The 27,865-nt window shown below is 50.5% G+C and overlaps 1 protein-coding gene and 1 long non-coding RNA gene across 7 annotated transcripts; one reads left to right on the forward strand and one right to left on the reverse strand.

Annotated features, from left to right (window-relative positions):
- Positions 1 to 3,104: 3,104 nt before the first annotated feature.
- GPKOW (G-patch domain and KOW motifs) lies at positions 3,105 to 12,210 on the reverse strand. 4 transcript variants are annotated; one of them, XM_021080011.2, is made up of 11 exons: positions 12,036 to 12,210; positions 11,108 to 11,262; positions 10,878 to 11,008; positions 8,888 to 8,997; positions 7,145 to 7,358; positions 6,117 to 6,249; positions 5,253 to 5,379; positions 4,915 to 5,038; positions 4,752 to 4,821; positions 3,564 to 3,649; positions 3,105 to 3,470 (listed from the first exon to the last, which is right to left on the reverse strand). In XM_021080011.2, exons 1-11 carry the CDS (start codon positions 12,194 to 12,196, stop codon positions 3,336 to 3,338), a joined length of 1,446 nt encoding a protein of 481 aa, XP_020935670.1. In that variant the 5' UTR covers positions 12,197 to 12,210; the 3' UTR covers positions 3,105 to 3,335. The 4 variants fall into 4 exon arrangements, with proteins under 4 accessions (XP_020935670.1, XP_084864015.1, XP_084864017.1 ...); XM_085007889.1 differs by having other exon boundaries at positions 5,232 to 5,379; XM_085007891.1 differs by lacking the exon at positions 10,878 to 11,008.
- A 4,524-nt stretch (positions 12,211 to 16,734) lies between these two features.
- On the forward strand, positions 16,735 to 27,406 carry LOC146394582 (uncharacterized). 3 transcript variants are annotated; one of them, XR_014835371.1, is made up of 3 exons: positions 16,735 to 18,052; positions 19,010 to 19,198; positions 26,827 to 27,406. It is a non-coding gene; the product is annotated as an uncharacterized LOC146394582 (long non-coding RNA). The 3 variants fall into 3 exon arrangements; XR_014835372.1 differs by having other exon boundaries at positions 16,735 to 18,041; XR_014835373.1 differs by having other exon boundaries at positions 16,735 to 18,007.
- Positions 27,407 to 27,865: the final 459 nt, after the last annotated feature.

Consider the following 27,865-nt stretch of genomic DNA (forward strand, 5'->3'; position numbering starts at 1 on the left):
TGAGGGCATCCTCTCTAGGGAAGCACAAAAAGCCCTGATGACCTGCCCTGGGGGACTAGGTGCTCTGTTGAGGGCTAGGTGTTCCCGATGCAGGGCCATATTCAAGAACTTCAGGAGTTCCCGTTGTGGCGCAGTGGTTAACGAATCCGACTAGGAACCATAAGGTTGCGGGTTCGGTCCCTGACCTTGCTCAGTGGGTTAACGATCCGGCATTGCCGTGAGCTGTGGTGTAGGTCGCAGACGCGGCTCGGATCCCGCGTTGCTGTGGCTCTGGTGTAGGCTGGTGGCTACAGCTCCGACTGGACCCCTAGCCTGGGAATCTCCATATGCCACAGGGGCGGCCCAAGAAATAGCAAAAAAAAAAAAAAAAAAAAAAAAAAAAAAAGACAAAGAACTTCAGGTCCTATTTCCTAAGGCGGCTCCTGGAGAAACATTAACTCCTGGAATCTGATGAAAGAGCTCTTTCAAGTGTCATGGCACACGGAGAAGATAGGGGGATTGTCTGAAACTGCCAAGTGATGCCATGTTGCAGGGCAGGTGCTGGGCACCAGAGCCATTCCCTGGGGAGTTTTACATCCTTCTCAAACCAGACTGGCATTACCAAGACAGATTTATTATGACTTGGAGAAAGGAGGAGACCCTCTTGACTGGGTGAAGCACAGAAGAGCGTTAAGAAACTGACTCCTGGACCTGCCAAATTGAGAACCTCTACAATGTCCAATCCTTCCTAAGATTAAAAATACAACTCGGGAGTTTCCGTGATGGCGCGGCAGAAACAAATCTGACTAGGAACCATGAGGTTGCGGGTTTGGTCCCTGGCCTTGCTCAGTGGGTTAAGGATCCGGCGTTGCCGTGAGCTGTGGTGTAGGTCGCAGACGTGGCTCGGATCTGGCGTTGCTGTGGCTGTGGCGTAGCTCCAACTGGACCCCCTAGCCTGGGAACCTCCATATGCCAGGAGTGCAGCTCTAGAAAAAAGACAAAAAAAAAAAAAAAAAAAAAAGAAAAAGAAAAAGAAAAAATACAGCTCAGAGTTCCCACTGTGGCACAATGGGATCAATGACATCCTGGGAGTGCTGGGTTGCAGGTTGGATCCCCCACCTGGCACAGTGGGTTAAGGATTCAACATTGCCACAACTGCGGCTTAGTTCGCAATTGCAGCTTGGATCTGATCCCTGGCCTGGGAGCTCCATATGCCAAGAGGCAGCCAAAAAAGAAGAAAAAAATACAACTCAGTCTGCAATCAGAATGATGATTCCAGAACTGGAGGAACTGGGGTTGGGGGTTCATCCTCCAGTATCTGACTTAACAACCCTATCTGGCTAATCTTTTTTTTTCCTTTGGCCACGCCTATGGCATATGGAAGTTCCAGGGCCAGCAGCAGCGACCAGAGCCACAGCAGTGACAATGCTGGATCCTTAAACTGCTGAGCCACCAGAGAACTCCTGTTTGGCTCATCTTGAAAACAGATGAGTTCTGGAATAAATTAGGGATGATAAAAAAAAGTAAATCAGTCTCTGCAAGCATCCTTCCTATTGAGGTTACTATACTGGAAGGTTTTCTATTTTTTTTTTTTTTTTTTTTTTTTGTCTTTTTGCTATTTCTTGGGCCGCTCCTGCGGCATATGGAGGTTCCCAGGCTAGGAGTCGAACCGGAGCTGTAGTCACCGGCCTACGCCAGAGCCACAGCAACGCGGGATCCGAGCCGCGTCTGCGACCTACACCACAGCTCACGGCAACGCCGGATCCTTAACCCACTGAACAAAGGCAGGGACCGAACCCGCAACCTCATGGTTCCTAGTCGGATTCGTTAACCACTGCGCCACGACGGGAACTCCAGGTTTTCTATTTTTTATTTTCTTGTCTTTTTTGCCATTTCTTGGGCCGCTTCCATGGCACATGGAGGTTCCCAGGCTAGGGGTCCAGTCGGAGCTACAGCTGCCGGCCTACACCACGGCCACAGCAACGCCAAATCCGAGCCACGTCTGTGACCTACACCACAACTCATGGCAACACCAGATCCTTAATCCACGGAGCAAGGCCAGGGATCAAACCTGCAACCTCATGGTTCCTAGTCGGATTTGTTAACCACTGAGCCACGACGGGAACTCCTGGAAGTTTTTCTAATCATCCCTTACCCTACTGGGCACACGGCCATTGATCTGGCTAACTCGGTGTCTTTCCATACCTACTCATTTTGGCTCACAATGGCAGTTGGCCTCTGCTTGGCAGGGACAGTAGCTTACCTTTGTTATCCTGCTCCAGGGGCAAGCATTCATTCAAATTCTCAAAATAAATAAAAGGAGTTTCTGTTGTGGCTCAGCAAGTTAAGAACCCGACTAGGCACAGTGGTTAACAAATCTGGTGTAGGCTGGTGGCTACAGCTCTGATTCGACCCCTAGCCTGGGAACCTCCATATGCTGCGGGAGTGGCTCAAGAAAAGGCAAAAAGACAAAAAGACAAAAAAAAAAAAAAAAAAAAGCCAACTAGTATCCATGATGACTCGGGTTTGATCCCTGGCCTTGCTCAGTGGGTTAAAATCCGACGTTGCCGTGTGCTGTGGTGTAGGTAGGAGACACAACTTGGATCCCACAAGGCTGTGGCTGTGGCTGGCAGCTATAGCTCTGATTTGATCCTTAGCCTGGGAACATCAATATGCAGCAAATATGGACTCAAAAAGTGAAAGAAAGAAAAAATTTCTCCACCACTGGCCTGTGTTCTGAAGCATGAGGACCTTATACCAGAAACTAGATCTAGCTTAAATACCACTAATTACGTCATTGATTTAGTGATTGAGGATGATTTAGAAACAGCTGTGCCTAAAGCTCTGCCTTCCTTTGATTTTTTTTTTTCTTCCCTTGTTGATTTTGTATCTTAGGCCATTTAACAGGGAAAAGGAATCTCTGACAAAGGTTGACAATAACCTTTTTGAGAATCCAGTTACCTGGAGCAACCAGAGAAATTCCACCCGAGACAAGACAAAACATTTTTACCTTCAAACCAAAGTTTTGGGACTTTTGGGACAAACGGGGACCCTGGGATTCCTGGCTGCTCTGCAAAGTGGTGCTAACATCTCCATTCATAGCTCAGTATACCACTTTCGATCTGTTCATTTTACCAAGTCTTTGAGTTGTTTTTTTATTATATACATACTAACTTATGGTAAACACTGGGTTTGTTTCTAGTCTCCCTTCTGGTCCATCCAGCTGTGCCCTGTCCCTGCCCCAGGGCTGCACTGAAAGTGGAGGGCTGAATCATGACCTCCCCACCTTCGCGAAAGCTGGCTTTTCACACTGTACGGGGTTGGTAAGAGCCAGCAGATGGGAGTGTGTCCACAGGTCAGTCTTCATCCGAGTCGCTGGGGCCCACATACTGGCAGATGGCATCATAGTGAAGCTCCACCACCTGATTTTCTCTCCGCAGCTGCACCAGCGCCCGGCTCCGCTCTCTGTCCCGTTCCAGCAGACGGCCCACCTAGGGTCGGGGCAGGTGGGGTCAGCAAGGCCAACCCAGACTCTGGGACATTGCGTGCACACCCCCACCCCCATTCCCCGGTCTGGGACTCACCCTTCCAGCCCGTGGCCCCAGCACCACCATCACCCGGTGGCCCTCGACCTTGGGGACCAGGGTCTCCAGCATGTCTTCCCTCAGGCCTGCAGACAAGGAGAGGGGAGTGAAGCCCACAGCAAGGGCCAGCCCAGCCAAGGTCCTGTCAGAAGGGCCTTTCTTGGAGTTCCCGTTGTGGCACAGTGGTTAACGAATCCAACTAGGAACCGTGAGGTTGCGGGTTCGATCCCTGGCCCTGCTCAGTGGGTGAAGGATCCGGTGTTGCCGTGAGCTGTTGTGTGGGTTGCAGACGAAGCTCGGATCCCGCGTTGCTGTGGCGTTGGCCAGCAGCAACTGCTCCGATTGGACCCCTAGCCTTGGAACCTCCATATGGTGTGAGAGTGGCCCTAGAAAAAGCCAAAAAAAAAAAAAAAAAAAAAAAACCAAAAAAAGAAGGGCCTTTCCTGTATTCCCTGGAGCCGCTCTGTACCTGTCGACAGATAGGAGTCTCCCACATTCATTTCACAGGTGACAAAACCTAAGGAGCAGATTCTGGCAATAGTTCTAATAAAGGGAGAATTTATCTCTGATGATGATGGTTGGGGGTGATCACAGACACCATTTATTGAGGGCACATTGTATGACCTGCCCTGCACGGGGAGCCCAAGACATTTCCCGACAAGGCACCGGCACAAGAGGGAGAAACAGGTTATCTCCATGTTAATATTACCGACGGGGAAAGTGGGGCTCAGATAGTCACCATCACAGAAGCATCTAGGGTTGTGTTAGAGGATGCTGAGGCTTGCAAAAAAAAAAAAAAAAAAAAAAAAACAAAAACGAACTGTGGCAGTTCCCGTTGTGGCTCAGTGGTTAACAAACCCGACTAGTATCCATGAGGACTCGGGTTCAATCCCTGGCCTCGCTCAGTGAGTTGGGGATGCAGCATTGCCACGAGCTGTGGCGTAGGGCACAGACGCAGCTCGGTTCCCGTGTTGCTGTGGCTGTGATGTAGGCTGGCAGCTATAGGTCCAATTTGACCCCTAGCCTGGAAGCTCCATATACCACAGGTGCGGCCCTAAAAAGACCAAAACAAAACAAAACAAACTCTGCCCAACCTCCCAGCCTTTGCCAGGGCCACGCTTGCCTAAGATGGCCCTCTGAATCAGCCTCCAGGATGATAATGACCCAATGGCCATCCCTAAAACTCACCTTCTAGGACCTGGCCCTCATCTGTCCGACACACACAGGTATCTGGGCTCAGGACATCTTCAATTGTCATCTGGGGAGAGGGTCGGGGATACATGAGGAAGTCAGACAGCTAAGGGGGCCGAGTCCCTGGAGGAGGAAGCAGACGCAGGTGCGGGGCTCCCACCTTGGTATTGTAATACTGGCCACCCTTGTGCTGCTTGTCCACAAACCGCACGCGCAGGTCCCTGTGCAGCCAGTGCTGGCTCCTGGGGGCTGCTTTCTCACTCTTGGCTGCAGGCCCATCTGGTCTGTGGGGAGGGGCCAACACCAGACTTAGCTCTCCACCAGAGGCACGGATGTTCCAGTTGCCCCACCTTTGCCGATGCTATGAAACCCACCCATGATGCCGTTGCTAGTTCCTTCCAGACATCTGCCTTGCCTTGCCCTGGAAGCCTTCTCTGACTGCTGGAGCCTCCCCATAGCCCTGCCCCCGGCTCCCACCCGAGATACGCAGGGTCCCACCGGTCTGGAAGGTGTTTCCGCTTCCTCTCTGAGTCCTCCCGCCGGACGTGGAGGTCCTGATCCCGCAGGGCCTTCCAGGAGGAAGCTGTTCCGTTCTGCCGCTCCGGGGAAGTTTGGCTCACCTGGCCTGTTCAAAGGGGTGTGGGAGGAGAACCAGGAAAGAGCCTCGTGTGTCTCCCTCGCTGTCCTTCTAGGCCACGCCTCAGCTTCCAGCCAAAGTGCCCTCTCTCACCCCAAAGCCTTCGCCTGGGTTATCACAATGCTCTCCCCTTCCTCTGAACAGTCCCCGCGTCTTTCGGGAAGCTTTCCTCAACCACCCCAGCTAAGCCTGAAAGCGCGTCTCTGAGCCACCTGCTGGGAGTGGAAGAGGGAGTCCTGGAGAGCTGTTCGGCACCCCTCTCCCAATGTGCCCAGCTGACCCACCCTGCCGCCAGGCCTGGAATGCCTTCCTGCCCGCTGGGCCCTAGTCCTAGATGCTCTCAATCTCCAGCAAAAGAGAGGTTCACCACCCCAAAGAGACAAAGACCTCCCAAGGGTAGGAATTGGTTTCCACACCTGTTCCTTCCTCCTCAGAAAGAAGCTAAGGGGAAAAAAAAAAAAGAAAGAAAGAAAGAGGCTAAAGACCCAGGGTTACTAGATCAACCTCTCTCTTCAATCACATTGAATAAGCCACTGTGTTCAGTCTCACCTCGGATCTCTGGGCTGATGATCTCTGACCTCGGATCTCTCACCCTTGCTCAGGAGACCACTGTCCCTGGGCCCTCTGCAGATATCATCTCCACCCCCAAGACAGGCCTTACCACTCCCCCACTGCCGGAAGGCTTCTCCAGCTCCCCCGCCCCACTGAGTAAGAGGCTCACTCACCAAGATCCAAGGAGTTCTTGTCAAACTCCTGCTGGGAGACAGGCCGCAGGCAGTACTCACTAACAGTCACCATGCGGCTCCCCACAGCCAGGCGGACCATGGCCCGAACATTGTCAGGATCAAGGCCTTCTATCTAAAGTGTTGCGGGAGAGAAGCGAGGCAGGGGTTGAGTGGTCTTGGCCCACGTTCCTAGGACCAAGCTGTCTACCCTTAACCTCCAAGAGGCCTGACCCCTGTGTCTCCCCCAGCAGACCGTGAAGCGTGGATATATTTTAAGTAGCTAATCCTCAGGGACTTGTGATGGATGGCATTCTCTCCGTTTTAGTTAGCAATTGACTGTTTTTCTTTGTTTGTTTGTTTTGTCTTTTTTGTCTTTTTAGGGCCACACCCGTGGCATATGGAGGTTCCTAGCCTAGGGGTCTAACGGGAGCTGTAGCTGCCGGCCTACACCACAGCCACAGCAATGCCGGATCCTGACCCCACTGAGCAAGGCCAGGGATTGAACCCGCAACCTCATGGTTCCTCATGGTTCCCAGTTGGATTCGTTTCCACTGCGCCACGATGGAAACTCCCTCTCCGTTTTAGCTAGAAACTGAGGCTCAGAATGGCCCAGCGAGCAGTCCTGAGTAACTGAGTGAGGAGGAGGATCAGGCAGGCCTGAAAGACAAGGACTTCCGGCCTTTCTACCCTAAACCCAATTCTTCCTCCCGCTGATGGTCACAAAAGTCTTTCCTCTGCCTGTCTTGGGCTCCACGCACATCTTGGTTCCTTACCTTTTTTCTTTTTAATGCCCCACCCGCGGCATATGGAAGTTCCCAGGCTAGGGGTCCAATTGGAGCTGTAGCTGCCGGCCTTTGCCACAGCCACAGCCACGCCAGATCCGAGCCACGTCTGTGACCTACACTGCAGCGTGGGGCAATGCTGGATCTTTGACCCACTGAGTGAGGCTGCGATTGCACCCCCATCGTCACGGACACTATGTCCGGTTCTTAACCTGCTGAGCCACAGTGGGAACGCAGGTTCTTTACCTTTCCATAAAGGCCTCGATGAGGGCCAGAAAGAACCACCACAGCTCCTCCAGGCACCAGTCCTCGAGGCTGGTCTTCCTTATCTTTCTCTCGTTCCTCATCTGGCCTTGGCAGGCGGTGGGGGCTGGAGGGGGCCAGGGCCTGGACCTCAGTCAGGTTGGCACCCAGCCCTAACCCCTTGGGCCTCAGTGAGTTGACACGGGGCTTCACCACTCTGCAGGGAGCACAGAATATGGGCTTGTTGGAGGGGGAGATGCATCAGTCTTCAATGCCCTGTTTCCCACCCCTACCCTCGACCACTGCCCAAGTCCCACCCTATCAGCATGTTCAAGAACATCCTTCCTGGAGTTCCTGTCTTGGCTCAGCAGAAACGAAATCCGACGAGCATCCATGAGGACACAGGTTCGATCCCTGGCCTCGCTCAGTTGGGTTAAGGATCCCGCATTTCTGTGAGCTGTGGTGTAGGTCGCAGATGTGGTTCGGATCCTAGCTGGCCAGCAGCTATAACTCCGATTCGACCCCAAGACTGGGAACCTCCATATGCCACAGGCGCAGCCCTAGAAAGATTTAAAAAGAAAAGAACATCCTTCCTAATCTCACATTAGGACTATTCCTGACCTACAGAAATGGCAATTTCATTTGGTTCAACCTAAAAACATGCTATTACAAAGTAGCTACAGAGGAATCTGTGGCAGATCCCAATAACCAAATACAGTAATGTTTCTACAGGGAAAATCACATGGTTATTCACACCAAGCAGGAGTAGAGCATAAAATGCTCAACTGTCAATCCAGGTCACCTTTGGCTGCCAAATGTTCTATGAAAAAAAAAAAGTTTGTTTTTCAGAACTCTTTGGGGTTTACAACTGCTGAGAAGGGGTCCTAAGTCCATGTGATAATGATAATAGCAAATGTTTAGTCGATGCTTATCTGGGCCCAGGGCCTACCCTAACTGCTTTACATATATAATTTCACTTAACTCTAACAACAGACCCAGGCACTCCAGTCCTGTTATTATCCCCATTTTTCAGATGAGAAAGCTGATGCCCAGAGAGGCAATCTTTCTTTCTTTATTAATTTTAATTTTTTTTTTAAAGGACACACCTGCGGCATATGGAAGTTCCCAGGCTAGGGGTCAAATCAGAGCTACAGCTGCCGGCCTACACCACAGCCACAGCAACACAGGATCCGAGCTGCGTCTGTGACCTACACCACAGCTCACGGCAATGCTGAAGCCTTAACCCACTGAGCAAGGCCAGGGATCAAATCTGCATCCTCACGGCTACTAGTCAGGTTCATTACTGCTGAGCTACAGCAGGAACTCCCCAGAGAGGCAATCTTTAGATAATGGCATCTTATTATGGGGGGGGGGGTTCCTTTTCTTTCCCTTTTTGGCCAGCCCATGGCATATAGGGCACCTGGGCCAGGGATCAGATCCCAGCTGCAGTCTCGACCCACACCACAGCTGCAGCAATAGTGGGTCTCCCACCCACTGTGCCTGGCTGGAGATTGAATCCATGTCCCAGCGCTCCCAAGAAGCCACTGATCCCATTGCACCACAGTGGGAATTCCTCATTGAGGAGTTCTGAAGGGCAAATAGGAGGTTGAAACAGTAGTGGAAGGGGGCTGCTGAAATACTTAGGTTGGTCATGTACCCTCTCCCTGCCTGGATGGTTCTGGGTGGGCGGTAACCATGGGGGTCTGTTCCTGTCTGTTGTCCCCCTGCCCCTACCCTAGAACTCACTGATTGAAGGTGCGGCCAATGCCCTCGCCGGGTTTCCAGCCCATGCCCCGCAGCATGGCCAGCCCATAGGCCTCCACAGGGACTGCCTCGTAATCAGCCTCCTCCGGCACCTATGGGTTTAGGCAGAGGAAGGACAGTCAGGATTGGCTTACAGTGGGCCCTCTGAAGTGTACTTGCTATCACTCACTGGGTGACCCTCGAGGCATCTTTTCCAGTTAGCTCAAAGGTTGACTTCTGATTTCTTCTTGCCATCCCTCATTTTACTTCTCCCTGTTCAGTCCCTGGGAAAATAGTTATAAAGCCCCTATTCTGCGCCAGCTACTGTTCTAGGTGCCAAGGATAACACGGTGAAAAAAAAGATGAAACGCCTTCCCTTGTATGGCTTATGTTCTAGTGGAGACACAATAAATGAAATATATAAAACATGCTAAGTCACATGAAAAAAATTTAGCACATTAAGGGGATGCAGAGGGATAGAGATGGGAGTGTCACTGAGTTGATATTTGAGCTGAAACCAGAAGGAGATGACAGAGGGAGCCCGGAGCATACGATGTGATCACTCCAGAAAGAGCAGTAAGAGCAAAGGCCCTGAGGCAGGTCAAGATCTGCTATGTGTGAAGAGGATCAGGAAAAGTCAATCTGACTGAAACAGATGTGGAGGCAGAGAGGGGTAGTAAGAGATTCATCAGGAGAGCTGGGTGGGAGCCCCAGTAGGGTGGCAGCCACAAGGGGACCAGTGAGGAAGCGACTGCAACAGTCTGGATGAGCAGGTGGCTCAGACCAAAGTGGTGGTAGGGGTGATGGTGAGAAGGGGTCAGGTTCTTGATGTATTTTGAAAAGGGAGATGGCAGGGTTTTGCCAATAAGATTGTATATGAGGTACGGAAATAATGCAGGAAGTCAAGGGTGACTCTAACGGTTTTGGACGAAGTGAGAGGAGGGACGGACGAAACTGTGATCAGTTGAGATGTGGAAGGCTCTAAGAAGGGAAAATTAGAGAAAGGAGGCCAAAGCTGGAACAGCTTTGAGAATGAAGGTCTTCTTTTTTTTTTTTTTTTAATGAAAGGAACCAGAGGATGTCTGAGGCTGATGAGCACAGTTCAATCGAAAGAGAAGGTGCTCTGGGGCTGTAGGAGAGCTAGGACCCAAAGAAGCATGGCAGAAAAATGATGAATGAAGAGGTGACGAGTAGGGTCCATGGGAAGAAAGACAGACTTGGCAACTTCTGTGGACATACTGCTCACCTCTCCTGCTGTTACCTGCCATCACCATTCCCTTGAGTCTTGATATGCCCTCCAGACACATCACACGTTGTCCCTGATGGACACGCATGGTGGATTGCCTGCCACCAGGCTACTGTCCGGGTCATTGCTGCCATTAAGAGCACTCACCGTGCTCTTCCCTCTCTCTCTAAACCCTACCTTGTCCTTCCTGGCCTCACTCCTACCACTCTGGCCTGAGTCTCCGTCACCTCTAGCCTGGACTGCTGGTCTCCTTGCCCCCACCTCCGCTAACTAGGCTGCTCTATTCACAGCAGCGAGAGAGACGGTCAAACCGCAAGCCTTGTCCCTTCTCTGCTCCAGAGCCCTCCCATGGCTTGCATCCCACTCAAGAGTTAAAGCGGAAGTCCTCCCCATGGCCCACTTCTGACCTCCTCTGCTACCCTACCCCCCTCACTCATTCCACTCCAGCTCCTTTGGTCTCCTTGGCGTCCCTCAAACACTTCAGGCGGAGTCCACCCTCAGCATCTTTACATTTCCTGTTCCCTCTGCTCCTCATCTCCTTTAGATATAATCCCAGGATCCAAGTCCTTTTTCAAACCTGAGTATCTGGATTCATCTGTTAATGCTTCCAAAAAGGATGGAAGGAGGAAGGGAGAGGCAGGCCTCTTGTACACACACACAGACTTTTCCTGCTGGGGGCAGGGAGGCGAGCCTGGCAGACAGGGCAATGAGAGACTGGGGAAGGAGGGAGTCGAGGGGCCAGCTCACTGTCTCAGCCCGGGGTTCGCTGTCTGCCCCTTGCCCAGGATGCGCTGGGGTGCATCCTTTCTGGATCATGGGGATAGCGAGCGTGGGGTCGACACCCGCATTCTCTCTCTCCTCCAGGGACTTCTTGGATTCTGAGGAAGAATGGGAGGGAGCAATGAGGTCCCACCCTATCCTTCCATTTCCCTCCCCTTCTTCCTTCAGGAGGAGAAGGCAAAGGCGGAATCGCTCACCCTCGATGATCTCCTTCACAGCCTGGGACAGCATCCCATCCGCCAAGACCTCAGGAAGTGTGGATGGCCCAGGGGCCTGGGTGGTTGGCTGCCTGCGGTGGCCATTCTTGATCAAAGGGATGACAAGCTCCGTGGGGGCTTCTGAAGGCTTCACACTGATGTGGACACAGAGGAGTAGAGTTGGGAGAGGAGCATGATCAGTGGGTTCTGAGCCACACCCCTTCATTCAGAGGAAACAGAAGAGCCGAACTCACCCCCTAGCCCCATAGACCTTCTCCCTTCTGGCTCTCCTGTTAAAACCTTTGGTGGTGCCTTCTTTGGATTCTTTCCCCCACTCCCAACTCTTAAATATCAGTGCCTTCCAGGGACCAGCACTCAGTTCTGGACATTCTGTTCATCCTAAGGCCCATTTCCATGGCTTCCACAATGACCTGCAAATCATCATCTTCAGCCCAGACCCTCTCCCCAGCTCCACACTCCACACTAGCCTCGTGGAGGGTTGATTCCACCTCCCTCACAATTCTCTTTTCTGAATTAAGCTGATGATGGTCTCCCTCAATCTGAATCTGCCCCACCATCCTGTTCCGCATATCGGAGAAGCCCCGCCGCCTCAACTGGGACATTAGGGGTCCTGTCGTTCTCCCCTCCTTTCCTTCTTTTAGAACGTAAGTTGCTCAGGGCCCCCAAGTCCTAAAGACACTCGCTCTCAGGAATACATCCTCTCCTCTCGAACCCCACGGCCAACAGATCCTACTTCCCCACATCTGCTACTAACTCCCGCCTTCACGCCTCCACGCCTCCACGAATTCCCTCAGGCTCTGCCTCAGGCTTTCCATGCCGCTGTCACCAACACAATCAACTCAGATTCCAACCTCCCGCAGGCACCCACTGCACCGGTTTCCAAGGAATGAAAGACCCAGCGCTTCACCTCTGCAGCTCCCTCCCTTCAACGGTCTTCAAGAAATCCTTCTCCTCCGGAGCCGCGTCTCCTGCCAAGCGTTTCCGGTTGGACGTCCGACTGAAGCTGAATGAAACTGGGGCGGTGGAGGATCCCGCCGGCCGCAAAACACCATCTTTGGCGTCCGCCATCTTGCTCCGCTTCCCAGGTCGGCGCACTGCCTGCTGGGAAGTTTAGTTTGCTCTCACTTTGCCGCGGACCTGACCACGATTGCTAGAACTACCTTTCCTATGAAACACTGCGGCACAGGAAGGCAAAAGAGGATAGGGGCCATAGGAAGTAATTGCCGCTCTTTTCACCTCACAGGAACGCCCGACGCCAAGCATAGAGGGAAATGTAGTTCTTGAGGTGCAGTAGAAGCTGAGTTTATTCTTGCCAGTTCCTTCGTGTAGGGGTCTCAACGCCTACTGTGCGCACGTTACTGTGTCCCACTGATGTGGGAAGGGTACGTGAAATAAGTTATTAACAAAAGAAAAGAAAAAAAAAAAAAACCAACAACCCTGGGAGTTCCGGTTGTTGCTCAGCAGGTTAAGAATCCCACTAGTATACATGAGGATGAGGGTTTGATCCCTGGACCTGCTCAGTGGATTAAGGATCCGGCAGTGGCCGTGAGCTGTGGTGTAGGTCGCAGATGCAGCTCGGACCTGGCGTTGCTGTGGCTGTGGCCTAAGCCGGCAGCTGCAGCTCTGATTAGACCCCTACCCTGGGAACTTGCATATGCTCCAAGTGCGGCTGTAAAGCAAAAAGAGGTATAGAAAGAAAGAAAGAAAAAGGAAGAGAGGAAGGAAGAAAAAAGAGGAGTTCCCGTGGTGGCAGCGTTAAGGAAACCGATTAGTATCCATGCGAAGAGGCAGGCTTGAATCCCGCATTGCTGTAGCTGTGGCTTACAGCTGGACCCCTAGCCTGGGAACCTCCATATGCCGCAGGTGCGGCCCTAAAAGGACAAAAGACAAAAAAAAAAAAGTTTTGTTTTTTTGTCTTTTCTAGGAGCTGTAAGCGCCAGCCTATGCCACAGCCACAGCAACGCCAGATCAGAGCCACGTCTGCAACCTACACCACAGCTCACGGCAATGCTGGATCCTTAACCCACTGAGCAAGGCCAGTGATGGAACCCGAAACCTCATGGTTCACTAGTCAGATTCGTTAACCACTTCACCACGACAGGAACTCCAAAAAAAATGTTTTTTAAAACAGTACAGAGAGTCCCTAAACACATATTTCTTCTTTGCCGCACCGGTGGCATATGGAAGTTCCTGGAGCTGCAGCAGCGAACTGAGCCTGAGATTGAACCCACACCTCTGAAGCAACTTGAACTGCTACATTCAGATTCTTAACCCACCGTGCCAGGGCGGGAACTCCCTTCTTTGTCTTTCATGACCTTCATTTTTTTTTTTTTTGACTGGTGTGGCGCCCCTGGCAAATAGAAGTTCCCAGGCCAGGGACTGAACCCTCACCACTACAGTGACCGAGCAACAGCAGTGGCAACGTGGGATCCTTAAACCATTGAGCCTCTAGGGAACTCTGACCTTACATTTTTGAAAACTACGGTTCAGTTATTTTGTAGAATATCCTTCAGTTTGGGCTTGTCTGATGATTTCTCACGATTAGGCTGAGGTTATGGGTTATGGGCAAGAAAGCCACAAATGTGGCAGTTCCCGTTGTGGCTCAGTGGAAATGAATCTGATTAGTGTCCACGAGGACTCAAGTTCGATCCCTGGCCTTGCTTAGTGGGTTAGGGATCCAGTGTTGCCATGAGCTGTGGTATAGGTTGCAGACTCGGCTTGGATCCAATGTTGCTGTGGCTGTGACCTAGGCCAGCGGCTACAGCTCTGATTTGACCCCTAGCCTGGGAATCTCCATATGCCATGGGTGTGGCCCTAAGAAGATAAAAAAAAATGCCAGAAATGTAATGTGCCCTTCTTATCGTAACAGGATTCATGACATTGTCCTATTACTAATGATGTAAGTATTGCCTGGAAGGCAAACCGCCATGGCTGAAATGATACCCATTTCCTGAAGCAGCGACCCGAGGGTCCCAGGCTAGGAGTCAAACTAGAGCTGCAGCTGCTGGCCTATGCCACAGCCACAGCAACATGGTATCCGGGCCACATCTGTGACCTATGCTGCACCTTGTAGTAATGCCCGATCCTTAACCCACTGAGCAAGGCCAGGGATCAAACACACATACTCATGGACACTATGTCAGGTCCTTAACCCATTGAGCCACAATAGGAACTCCCCTGCAGTTGTATTCTTAACTCACTGTACCATAGTGGGAACACCCCAAAATCTGGGTTTTAAAAAAGTAATATATATAGTGACTTCCCGTGGCTCAGTGGTAATGAACCCGACTAGTATCCATGAGGTTGCAGGTTTGATCCCTGGCCCCACTCAGTTGCCATGAGCTGTGGTGTGGGTCCCAAATGTGGCTCAGATCCCACATTACTGGGCTGTGGTGAAGGGCGGAAGCTGCAACTCTGATTCGACCCCTAGCCTGGTAACTTCCATATGCTGCAAGTGTGGCCCATCAAAAAGGGGGAAAAAAGTTAATATATATGAAAGCTATAGGGACAATGTGCTCAATATACTATAAAAGGCAAGCATCCCCCCCAACTGAAAAATGGGCAAGAATATAATTAGGTGGTCCACAAAATGGGAAGTACAAATAGACATGAAGCACGTGTGAAAATTCTCAACCTCACTAATAATGAAAGCAATGCAAATAAATAAATAATGAAATGTTCTTCATTTAACTCATGGGTAAAGACCCCAAGCAAAAAAGTGCAAACACTTCTATGGTATGTTCTCTATGCCAGTTGCACATCTAAGCATTCCTTTCGTTCTCCAAAGGATTCTGTAAGGTAGGAACTATTTTTTTTTTTTGTCTTTTGTCCTTTGAGGGCTGCACCCGCCGCACATGGAGGTTCCAAGGCTAGGGGTCCAATCGGAGCTACAGCTGCTGGCCTACACCACAGCCACAGCAACGCCAGATCAGAGCCATGTCTGCGACCTACACCATAGCTCACAGCAACGCTGGAACCTTAACCCACTGAGGGAGGCCAGGGATTGAACCCGCAACCTCATCGTTCCTAGTCGGATTCATTACCGCTGCACCAGGATGGGAACTGCAGGTAGGGGCTATTTTAAAATCCATTTTACAGATAAGAGAACTTTGGTCCAGAGAGCCTAACTGGGCCGAGATCTAAAATAGTAAGTACTATGGATGATGCCCAAAGTTATTAAAGATGGAAGAAAATGGGGGAATTGTCCTGCTGCCGAGCAGGTTAAAGATCTGGTGTTGTCACTGCACCAGCTTGGGTCGCTGCTATACTTTGGGTTCAGTCCCTGTCCTGGGAATTTCCTCATGCTGCCAGTGCAGCCCCAAAAGAAAAAGAATAAGAAAAAAATGGGCACACTCATACACTGCTGATAAGGGCATAAATTGACTGAAAGTTTATCGGGGGCAGTATAATAATATATATCTCTTCCCTGATGCGATAACTCCATTTCAAAGAATGGATCTGAAGGAAAGAATGGAAAATTGGGGCAGGATGTTCTGTATGATAATGAGTGAATGTTAGTTATACTTTGGGTGTTTTTGGTTTTTTTTTTAGGGCTGCACTCACGGCATATGGAAGTTCCTAGGCTAGGGGTCGAACTGGACCTGAAGCTGCCGGCCTATGCCACAGCCACAGCAACCCAGGATGCCAGCCACGGCTGTGACCTGCACCAGAGCTCACAACAACTCCGGATCCTTAACCCAGTGAGCGAGGCCAGGGATCGAACCCACATCCTCATGGATACCAGTCAGGTACCTTGAGCCACGAGGGAACTGTTATACTTTGATTACAGATGTTTTAAAATTCTTCATGGCTCAACAGGGAACAATAGTTACAATATTTCATTAAATAGAAAAATCAGGAGTTCCCATCCTGGCTTGGTGGAAATGAATCTGACTAACATCCATGAGGACACAGGTTCCATCCCTAGCCTTGCTCAGTGGGTTAAGGATCCAGCGTTGCCATGAGCTGTGGTGTAGGTCGCAGATGCGGCTCCTATCTGGCGTTGCTGTGGCTGTGGCATAGGCCAGCAGCTACAGCTCTGATTCTACCCCTAGCCTGGAAACCTCCATACCATATGCCCTGGGTGTGGCCGTAAAAGAAAAAAAAAAAAAAGGTGGAAAAGAAAAATCAGTTTGAAGTGTAGGTAGGGGATATCTGGGAAATTAATAATATTCTCTATTTATTTATTTAGCTTTTTAAGGCCGCACCGGAGGCATATGGAAGTTCCCAGATTAGGGGTCAAATCGGAGCTACAACTGCGGGTCTACCCTACAGCCACAGCAACGCCAGATCCAATAGCCGTCCTCTGTGTCACCTCCCAGAGGAATATTATAGGCTAAATCCCAGACCCCTCAACACCGCCGAGCCTCGTCCTCCCAACTCACACTCACTCGCTGGCCCCACCCAGGGCAGTAACTAACAATCCCAGGCCCGCCCCCCCAGAACCCGGCTCCGCTCCGACCACGCCCTCTGGACGCCCCGCCCCTGTCACGCACCCTCCTTGGGGCGCAGGCGCAAAGTGGCGCCCGCCCTGCGTACCAGCGCCGCCACGTCCGCCGCAGCTCGGGCCGCCAGGGGGCGCGCGTCCAGCCGCGCCAGCCGCTCCCGGGCGCTGGGGCCCGCGCGCGGAGGAAGGCCACCGCCTGGCGAACGGAAAGGGCAGATCAACGCCCACCTTCAGTCTCAGCGAGCCCCCACGCCCCCCGATGACCGAAGACCTAGAGTGGCCATCAAGATCCCGGAGACCCGGGACCACTCTTCCACAGTTGCGAAGGTCACCGACTGTCCCTCGCTTGCCCGTGGACCCCGCCTGCCCCCAAGATATCTCTGGACTTAGCTGTTTAACCCCAGTATTCCCGGACCCCTCCGAACACCCTGTGGGCATCTCTGGAGGTGTCCTACTGCCCCCTCCCCCAACTGCCGCCAGAATCCCAGATCCCAAACTCTTCCCCGCCAGCATCGAGAAGGATCCCGACTCTCCCAGAGGTCCCGACAGAACACGGTCCGGCCCCCTGTGGCCCCGGCACCCCCGGTTCCCCTCTAGATAGCCTAGGTACCCCTGCCGGCCCACGTAGCCCCGGATTGCCCCTTCCCATATCCTCGCAGGGCCCTGCCTAACCCCCCGGAGGCCACCACAGACCCTGCCCGAGTGCCCAGGTGTGTCCAGTGACCCCGGGCAGACCCCCTCCTGCACCTCTCCCCGGACCCTCCTGAGAGCCCCCGGGTCTGGTGCACCGCTTCGCAGCGCGGGTGCGGGTAGGGGGCCCAGAGCCCAGCCCGGGTCGCTGGGGCCCTGCCCTCTATCGCCGCCGCCGCCGCCACGGCCGCCGCCGCCCCTTGGGCGCCAGGGCTGCCTTGTTTACCACCTGCCAGAAGGAAAAGGTGACGAGCAGACAGGCGGGGCGAGGGCTGGCAGGGACGCGTCCACTCGCTCCCGTTCGCCCCGTACCTCCTCCGCTCCCCCTAGGGTCTGTGGCGCCCCCCGCGCGCGGCTCCATGACCTGTGCTCGGCCCGCTGGACGCACGGACGCCAGTGGCGTGTTGGGAGCGCCTGGGCGAGCTCACCTGGCCGCCTGCCCGGGCCTGGACGCGGCTGAGGCCGGCCGGTCCCGTGCTCAGGCGCCCCAAGCAGCGCGGTGACCTACCTGGCGGCCCGCAAGGAGGCCTGGCCCAGGGAGGGAGCCCGCGCGAGCCCTTGGCCTCGCTCTGCCGCAGGCGCTGCCTCTCTTTCCCAGCACCGTGGGAAACCTCTTTTCCACCCCGGGGATGTCGTCATTCCACGTGGGAGAGGGGGACGTCGAGGCCCAGAGACGTTCAGGGCCCCTCCTGCGCTCTGACAACTGGAAACTGGATGCGGACCCCGAACCCACGTTACCCAGGGTATTCTGCAGCCTCCAGCAGAGCTTTGCACATCGTAGGCACTCAGTAAATTGGCGGGGAATGTGGGGCTGGGGGGGAGGGTGACCTCGGAGGCTTGGGGGGCCACGGGAGGGAGGCGTCAGGGCCCTGAGCATGATAGGGTTGGGGGATTCCAAAGGTAGGGAAGGGTGGGTCTCCTGGAGAGTGGAGGGACAGTAGGGGGCTGGACTCGAGGAGGCTTTCAAGGCACGTGGGTGGAGGGGACCCCAGGCAATGAGAGGGGAGAGAGGAGGCCCGTCCTAGGTCTGAAAGGGGGTGGGGGTGAGGGGCTCTGGAGACAAAGGCCCCGAGGGGGGAATGCTTGGGCACAGTGGTCCTGTAGTGGAAGCAGGAAGGAGGAATGGGGAGCAGGGAGAGAAGGCCTGTGGCCACCACTTTGTGGAGGAAGAAGCTGAGGGCGGGAGGGACCCAGGGCCCCTCCTCAGCCAAGGGCAGTGTGGGTCTCAGGCCCTTCACCCCCGACAGTCCCTTGGCCCAGTTACTATGTCACCATGGGCTGTGGACGGGCACACTGTGTCCTGGTGTCCATCCTGGCTGGCTGGGCCACCTCTCGCTCCCTCCTTTCAGGGTCCTGGCGGTCCTTGTCGGTGACATGGCTGAATGGTCCCTGCTTTCATTCTTCCTTCGACCCCATGCGCCTCCCATCTCGGACCTGCCCTTGTCTGAGGGGGACACACTGGACCCCCTTCACTGCTCTGCCCTGTTCTTGTGACCCCATGGGGCTTTCGAAGTTCCCCAGCTATGCCCACTGTCATTCCACCTCCCTGCCTTTGCCCATGCTCTTCCCTCTTCCTAGCAGACCCTTCACAGCCTCTATGATTATTACACTGTCATGATTACTGTGGCTCTATAGTATATATTGAAGTCAGGTATTTTAATTACTCTTCACTGTCTTCTTTTACAACATAGTTTTCTTCTTTGCATTTCCATATGAAATTTATTTTACTTATTTTATTTTTTAAGGGCCCCACCCCTGAATGTTCCCAAGATGGAGTCAAATTAGAGCTGCAGCTGCAGGCCTACACCACAGCCACAGCAATGCCAGATATGAGCCACATCTGCAAACTACACCACAGCTCATGGCAGGAGACATTGGATCCTCAACCCACTGAGCGGGACCAGGGATCAAACCTTCGTCCTCATGGATGCTAGGTGGGTTCGTTACTGCTGAACCACAAAGAGAACTACTCCATGTGAATTTTAGAATCTGTTTGTCAAAAAAAAAAAAAAAGTGCAGGAAGTTCCTGTTATGGCATAGCAGAAATGAAACTGACTAGGAACTATGAGATTGCAGGTTTGATCCCTGGCCTGGCTCCGTGAGTTAAGGATTTGGAGTTGCCGTGAGCTGTGGTGTAGGTCACAAGCGCGACTCGGATCCTGCATTGCTGTGGCTGTGGTGTAGCCCAGCAGCTTTAACTCTGATTAGACTCCTAGCCGGGGAACTTACATATGCCATGGGTGAAGCCCTAAAAAAAAAAGTGCAAAAAGACCAAGAAAAAAAAAAAGTGCAGTGATTTCTCTTGGATCCAGTATTAATCTATAGATTAATTTGGGAATAATTGGCATCTTAATAGTATTGAGTCTTAAGACCCTTGAATATGATATATTTCTCATTTATTGAGGCCTTCTTTTTTTTTTTTTTTTTGGTCTTTTTGCCTTTTCTAGGGTCGCACCAGCGGCATATGGAGATTCCCAGGCTAGGGGTTGAATTGGAGCTGTACCCCCCAGCCTACACCAGAGCAACAGTATGCGGGATTCAAGCCACATTTGCAGCCTACACCACAGCTCACAGCAATGCTGGATCCTTAACCCACTGAGTGAGGCCAGGGATGGACCCTGTGTCCTCATGGATGCTAGTCAGGTTCGTTTCCGCTGAGCCGAGACGGGAACTCCAATTTATTACTTTTAAACATTTAGCCTTCTGTGGGTCCTCCATTTGTATTTTAACCCTTTGCTTCACAAATGTTATGGGTTGGGTCTGGCCTCAGAAACAGAGAAGACATAGGTTTCAAAATACTATAATATGCTACAACAACATAGTAATAAAAAAGAGTGTGGGCCTGGGCATGGATTAGATAGACAGAATTGTCAAGAAGAAATTAGGTGTTCTTTTTTTTTTTTTTTTTTTTTGTCTTTTTAGCTATTTCTTGGGCCGCTCCCGTGGCATATGGAGGTTCCCAGGCTAGGGGTCCAATCGGAGCTGTAGCCACTGGCCTACGCCAGAGCCACAGCAACACGGGATCCGAGCCGCATCTGCAACCTACACCACAGCTCACGGCAACGCCGGATCGTTTAACCCACTGAGCAAGGGCAGGGACCGAACCCGCAACCTCATGTTTCCTAGTCGGATTCGTTAACCACTGCGCCACGACGGGAACTCCAGGTGTTCTTTTTGAAAGAGAAAAACGGGAGGTCCTGCTGTAGTGCAGGGGGTTAAGAATCTGACTTCAGGAGTTCTCGTCGTGGCTCAGTGGAAATGAACCTGACTTGTATCCATGAGGAGGTAGATTCGATCCCTGGCCTTGCTCAGTGGGTTAAGGATCTGGTGAGCTGTGGTGTAGGTCGAAGATGTGGCTGGGATCTCGTGTTGCTGTGGCTGTGGCGTAGGCCGGTGGCTACAGCTGCAACTCGACCCTTACCCATATGCCACGGGTATGGCCCAAAAAAGACAAACAAACAAAAAAAGAATCTGACTTCAGTGGCTTGGGTCACTGCGTAGGTGCGGGTTTGACCCCTAGCCCAGAGCAGTTGGTTAAAGAATCTGGCATTGCTGTAGCTGTGTTCGCATCTGAGCCTCAGATTCAATGCCTAGCCTGGGAATGTCTATATGCCGTGGATGGGGCCATTACAAAAAAAAAAAAAAGACATACCAGATTTCTCTTGTGGTGAAGCAGGTTAAAGATTTGGCATTGTCACTGCAGTGGCTTAGGTTGCTGCTGTGGTACAGGTTCCATCCCTGGCTGGGAAACTTCCATACGCCCTGTGGGTGCAACAAAAAAAAAAAAAAAAAAAAAAAAAAAAAAAGAAAGAAAGAAAGAAAGAAAGAAAAAAGAAAAACATACAGATAGGAAAGAAAGAATTAAAACTACCTTTATTTCAGACATGATCATTCATGTAGATTAGATAGGATCTCTAGAGATCTAATAGCACCAAAAAGTAGTGTATCAAGGTTGCAGGATACAAGATCAATAAACAACAATTAGGAGTTCCTCTTATGGCTCAGTGGGTAAAGAACCTGGCCAGTGTCCATGAGGATAGGGGTTCGATCCCTGGCCTCGCTCAGTGGGTTAAGGATCCAGCGTTGCTGTGAGCTGTGGTGTAGGTGGCAGACGCAGCTTGGATTCCGCATTGCTGTGGCTGTGGTGTAGTCCAGCGGCTACAACTCCGATTCGATCCCTAGCCTGGGAACCTCCATATGCCGTGGGTGCGGCCCTAGAAAAGACAAAAAGACAAAAAAAGAAAAAAAGAAGGAAAGAAAAAAAAAAGAATCAGCACTGACTGCAAGCTTCGGTGTAAGTTGCAAAATTGGTTCAGATCTGGATGTGGCGTTGTTGTGGCTGTAGTGTAGACCGGCAGCTGTAGCTCTGATTTGACCCCTAGCCTGGGAACTTCCATATGCTGTGGGTGGGGACCTAAAAAAAAGGAAATATTTAGGGAAAAAGATGACAATAATGTGCGAGACCCATACACGGAAAACCGCAAAATATTGCAATTTTTTTCTTTCCTTTTTTTGGCCAACCAGAGGCCTTTGGTATGCTCCATGAAATCAGATCTGAGCATTAACTCACTGTGCCAGGCTGGAGATAGAACCTGCATCCCAGTACTCCCAAGAGGCTGCTGATCCCATTGTGCCACTGAGGGAACACTGCCAAAAGAAATTTTAAAAGGCCGTAGAGTGTCTGCTGTGGCGCAGTGGGTTAATGATCTGGCTTGTCTCTGTGGTATTGTTGTTGGATCCCAACCTGGCACAGTGGGTTAAAGAATCCGGTCTTGCTGCTTCTGTGGATACAAGATGAAGCTCAAATGCACAATGCAGCTCAGATGCAAGATGCAGCTCAGATTCTCTTCCCTGGCTGGGGAATTTCCAATATGTTGAGAGTGTGGCCAAAAAAGGAAAAATAAAATAAAATGCCTTAATAAATGGGAAATATATCATGTGCAGGGGTCACAAGACTCAATACTGTCATCTATAATCCTTTCATCTGGAGGATGAGCATTTTATTTTTTATTTTTTTATTTTTATTTTTATCTTTATTTTTATTTTTTGTCTTTTTGCCTTTTCTAGGGCCACTCCCATGGTATATGGTGGTTCCCAGGCTGGGGTTGAATCGGAGCTGTAGCCACCGGCCTACGCCAGAGCCACAGCAACGCAGGATCCGAGCCACATCTGCAACCTACACCACAGCTCACGGCAACACCAGATCCTTAACCCACAGAGCAAGTGCCAGGGACGGAACCTGCAACCTCATGGTTCCTAATCGGATTCTTTAACCACTGAGCCACGACGAGAACTCCTGAGGATGAAAGTTTTATGTTTTGCTTTCAGTCTTTTAAAAAATACATTCTTTTATGGTTACAAAGGTGAAGTTAAATGATATATACAACTTTTTAACCTGCTTTGTTTTCTTAATATTGTGTAATAAGGGAGTTCCTATTGTGGTTCAGCAGAAACTAATACAACTAGTATCCATGAGGACTCGGGTGCAATCCTTGCCCTTGCTCAGTGGGTCGGGGATCTGGCGTTGCTGTGAGATGTGGTGTAGCTCGTAAGCTTGGCTTGCATCCCATGTTGCTGTGGCATAGGCACCAGCTGCAGCTCTGATTCAACCCCTAACTTGGGAACTTCCATATGCTGAGGGTGCAGCTATAAAAAGCAAAAAAGTACAAAAAACAAACAACTCCCCCCAAACATTACGTAATAAATATTTTCCTATGCTACTAAAAATCCTTCATTCATTAAGGGCTGCCAAATTGGAGTTCCTTTTGTGGCTCAGCTGGTTAAGGACCTGATCCTGTCTCTGTGAGGATGCGGGTTCCATCCCTGGCCTCACTCAGGATCTGGATATCCAGCTCATATCCGGTTTTGCTGTGACTGTGGCCTAGGCCGCAGCTGCAGATCCAATTTGACCTCTGGCCCAGGAGTTTCTACATGCCACAGGTGTGGCCATAAAAAGAAAAAAAAATGATTTAATCCAAAATAGCTCATAGACTACAATTTAAAAGCTAAAACTATAAAACTTACAGAAGCAGGCATGGGAGAAAATTTTGTCATCTTGGGTTAGGCAAAGATCGCTTAGATAGAATCTACATCGAATGCACAATCCATAAAGGAACAAATGGATAAGTTGGACTTGATCAAAATTCAAAAATTTTTCTCTTCAAAAGACAATGCATTGGAGAAGAGACTTGTGGTTGCCAAGAGGGAGGGGGAGGGACTGGTAGGGACTGGGAATTTGGGGTTAATAGATGCAAACTATTACCTTTGGAATGGATAACCAATGGGATCCTGCTGTATAGCTCTGGGAACTATGTCTGGTCACTTGTGATGGAGCATGATAATGTGAGAAAAAAGAATGTATACATGTATGTGTGACTGGGTCACCTTGCTGTGCAGTAGAAAATTGACGGAACACTGTAGAGCAGCTATAATGGAAAAAATAAAAATCATTATATAAAAAAAGACAATGCAAATCACTTATCTGATAGAGAATTTATATACATAATATATACAGAATGCTCAAAACTTAATAATAAAACAACCCCCGCCTCCGAAAAAAAAAAAAAGACAGGCAAAAGATTTGAACACAAATTTTACCAAAGAACATATACACAGGGCAAATAAGCATGTAAACAGTGCCCAATTATATTAGTCATTTGGGTAATGCAAGTTAAAATCATGATGAAGAACCACTATAAATATATTCGAATGGCTAAAGTTAAAAAATCTGACCATACCAACTCTTGGTGAAGATGTAGAAGAAACGGAACTCTCATATACTGTTTGTTTTTAATTTCTCATTTAAATTTTTTTTGTCTTTTGTTGTTGTTGTTGTTGTTGTTGTTGTTGGTATTTCTTGGGCCGCTCCCGCGGCATATGGAGGTTCCCAGGCTAGGGGTCGAATCGGAGCTGTAGCCACCGGCCTACGCCAGAGCCACAGCAACGCGGGATCCGAGCCACATCTGCAACCTACACCACAGCTCACGGCAACGCCGGATCGTTAACCCACTGAGCAGGGGCAGGGACCGAACCCGCAACCTCATGGTTCCTAGTCGGATTCGTTAACCACTGCGCCACGACGGGAACTCCTCATTTAAATTTTTAATTTATATTTTTTCCCTTTTTTTTTAAGGGCCACCCCTGTGCAATATAGACGGTCCCAGGCTAGGGGTGGAATCAGAGCTGCTGCTGTTGGCCTACACCACAGCCAGAGCAACGAAAGGTCTGAGCCACATGTACAATCTACACCGAAGCTTGTGGCAACGCTGGATCCTTAACCCACTGAGCATGGCCGGGGATCGAACCCACATCCTCAGGGATACTAGTCAGGTTCTTAACCTACTGAGCCACAATGGGAACTCCTAATTTGTAATTTATATACTACAAGATTCACCTTTTTTTCTAGGTTTTGTTTTGTTTTTGGCCACACCTGTGGCATGTGGAAGTTCCCAGCCTGGGTATCGAATCCATACCACAGCAGTAACCAGAGCCACAGCAGTGATAACACCAGATCCTTCACCCACTGAGACACCAGGGAACTCCTCTCATATCCTGTTTTTTTTTTTTCCATCGTTTTAGAGCCACACCTGTGGCATATGCAAAATACCAGGCCAGGGGTCAAATGGGAGCTGTAGGTGCTGGTCTACACCCCAGGCACAGTAACACCAGATCCGAGCGGCATCTGCAACTCACACCACAGCTCAAGTCAATGCCGGATCCTTCACCCACTGAGCAAGGCCAGGGATCAAACCTGTGTCTTCATGGAAACTAGTCAAATTCATTTCTGCTGAGCCATGATGGGAACTCCTTATAAACTTTTAATAGAAATGTTAAATGGTAAATAGCATCTTTAGAAAACAGTTTGGGAGAAGTTCCCGTCATGGCTCAGTGGTTAATGAATCTGACTAGGAACCATGAGGTTGTGGGTATGATCCCTGGCCTTGCTCAGTGGACTAAGGATCTGGCTTGCCGTGAGCTGTGGTGTAGGTTGCAAATGCGGCTCGGATCTGGTGTTGCTGTGCCTCTGGCGTAGGCCAGTGGCTACAGCTCTGATTAGACCCCTAGCCTGGGAACCTCCATGTGCTGCGGGAGCGGCCCTAGAAATGGCAAAAAGACCAAAACCAAAACAAAAACAAAGAAGGGAAGGAAAGAAGAGAAAAAAAAAAAGAGATTTATTTCTCACAGTTCTGAAGGAAGCAGGTAAGTCGAAGACCAAGGTGCTGGTCAATTTGATCCTGGTAAGCGCTTCTTTCCTAACTTGCAAATGGCCAGTTTCACTGTGTCCTCAAATGGAAGAGAGAGGGAGAAAGAGGTATTCTTTTTCTTATCAGGCCACATCCTATCGTATTAGGATTCCACTCTCATGATATCATTTATCATTATTTTCCTCCTAAACATTCCTTCTTCAGATACAGTCACATGGGTAGTTAAGGCTTCACTATATGAATTTGGGGGAGACACCCATCCGTCCATAGCAGACTTCTTTTTGGTCTTTTTAGGGCAACACCCACAGCACATGGAAATTCCCAGACTAGGGGTCGAATCAGAGCTGCAACTGCCAGCCTACACCACCGCCACAGCAATGCAGGCAGGATCCGAGCCACATCTGCATCTGCAACCTACACCACAGCTCGTGGCAATGTAGGATCCTTGACCCACTGAGAAAGGCAGGGATCGAATCCACATCCTCGTGCATACCACTCAGATTTGTTTTGGCTGTGTCACAACAGGAACTGTCTATGTCCATTACCATGATAGTATTGGTAGTCTCACAGGTGTAACCAGTTTGAAACTGTGCCCCATAGGGTTAACAGAAACTGGTGACTGACAAATGCTTGAGCTTATCTTACAGAACAGGAGGTAAGGGAACGGCTTGTTAAAAACTCCTCTGCTTGTAACCTGCCTTCACTGATCAAGATCATCTTAATTATTATTATTATTATTTTGGTCTTTTTGCCTTTTCTAGGGCCGCAGCTGCGGCATATGGAGATTCCCAGGCTAGGGGTCTAATAGGAGCTGTAGCCACCGGCCTATGCCAGAGCCACAGCAACGCGGGATCCAAGCTGCATCTGTGACCTACACCACAGCTCACGGCAATGCTGGATCCTTAACCCACTGAGCAAGGCCAGGGATCGAACCCGTAACCTCATGGTTCCTAGTCAGATTCGTTAACCACTGCGCCACGATGGGAACTCCAAGATCATCTTAATTATTTAAAAAAAAATTTTTTTTCTTTTTTTAGGGCTGCGCCTGTGGCATTTGGAAGTTCCCAGGCCAGAGGTCGAATCAGAGCTACAGCTGCCAGCCTATGCCACAGCCACAGCAACGACAGATTCGAGCCACATCTGCGAGCTTCACTGCAGCTTGTGGCAATGCTGGTTACTTAATCCACTGAGTGAGGCCAGGGATCGAACCTGCATCCTCACAGACATTATGTCAGCTCTTAACCCACTGCAACAACGGGAACTCAATTATTTTGTGACTCAATCACCTCACCTCCTCTAGATAACACTTCTACATATGGATTGCTATAGTAACGAGAGCTTAATTTTTTTTTTTTCAGGAATTTGGAGTCAGCTCTTGTCCAGTTTGAGCCAGCTAAGACTTGTTGGGAGCACCAACTCCAAGACTAGGCCTGCACAGGTGTTCGACGAATCACCTTTTGACATCAGAGGACTGATGTCAAAAACTCCATCCTCGGGTGTTCCCGTCGTGCCTCAGCGGTTAACAAATCTGATTAGCATCCAAGAGGACTCAAGTTCGATCCCTGGCCTTGCTCAAGGGATTAAGGATCCGGTGTTGCCGTGAGCTGTGGTGTAGGTTAGCGGATGCGGCTTGGATCTGGCTGTGGTGTAGGCCAGAGACTGCAGCTCCACATTGGACCCCTTGCCTGGGAAACTCCATATGCCTCGGGTGCGGTCCTAAAAAGCAAAAATAAATAAATAAACTCCATCCTCAGATAGCACTAAGCACCTCCACTTTTTAACACAGATCCCATGAACGCCTGCACAGAACCCCAATTATCTCATCTTTCCCCTACCTCCAAACATCTTTCCCAGGCCTAGGACCAACCTGCTTCTTTATCCCATAAGTATCTCAAGCTCCCCTTGGGAAGATGGTGAATAAACACTTTTTCTGCTGCAGATCTCTGTGTCTCAGCGTTTGGCTTGCTGTGTTAAGCAAATGAACTTGGTTTGGTAACAACTTCAAAATCTATCAAGGAGTTCCCTTCATGGCTCAGTGGTTAACGAATCCGACTAGGAACCATGAGGTTGCAGGTTCCATCCCTGGCCTCGCTTAGTGGGTTAAGGATCCACCGTGACCTGTGGTGTAGGTTGCAGACTCGGCTCGGATCCAGAGTTGCTGTGGCTGTGTCCCCCCCTCCCCCCAGTGGCTATAGCTCGTATTAGACCCCTAGCCCTGGGAACCTCCATATGCCGCGGGAGTGGCCCGAGAAATGGTAAAAAGACCAAAACAAAACAAACAAGAAAAAACGTATCAAATTTGATGTCTATTAACTTCAATCCCTTAATTTGTTTTTGGTGGGGTTTTTTGGTTTGTTTTGTTTTGTTTTGTTTGGTCTTTTTGCCTTTTCTAGGGCC

The sequence above is a fragment of the Sus scrofa genome, chromosome X (assembly GCF_054392235.1).
Source record: "Sus scrofa isolate SSC_HxYL_T2T_F1_AM1 chromosome X, Sscrofa_HxYL_maternal_Yorkshire_Landrace_v2.0, whole genome shotgun sequence".
NCBI classification, from domain to species: domain Eukaryota; kingdom Metazoa; phylum Chordata; class Mammalia; order Artiodactyla; family Suidae; genus Sus; species Sus scrofa.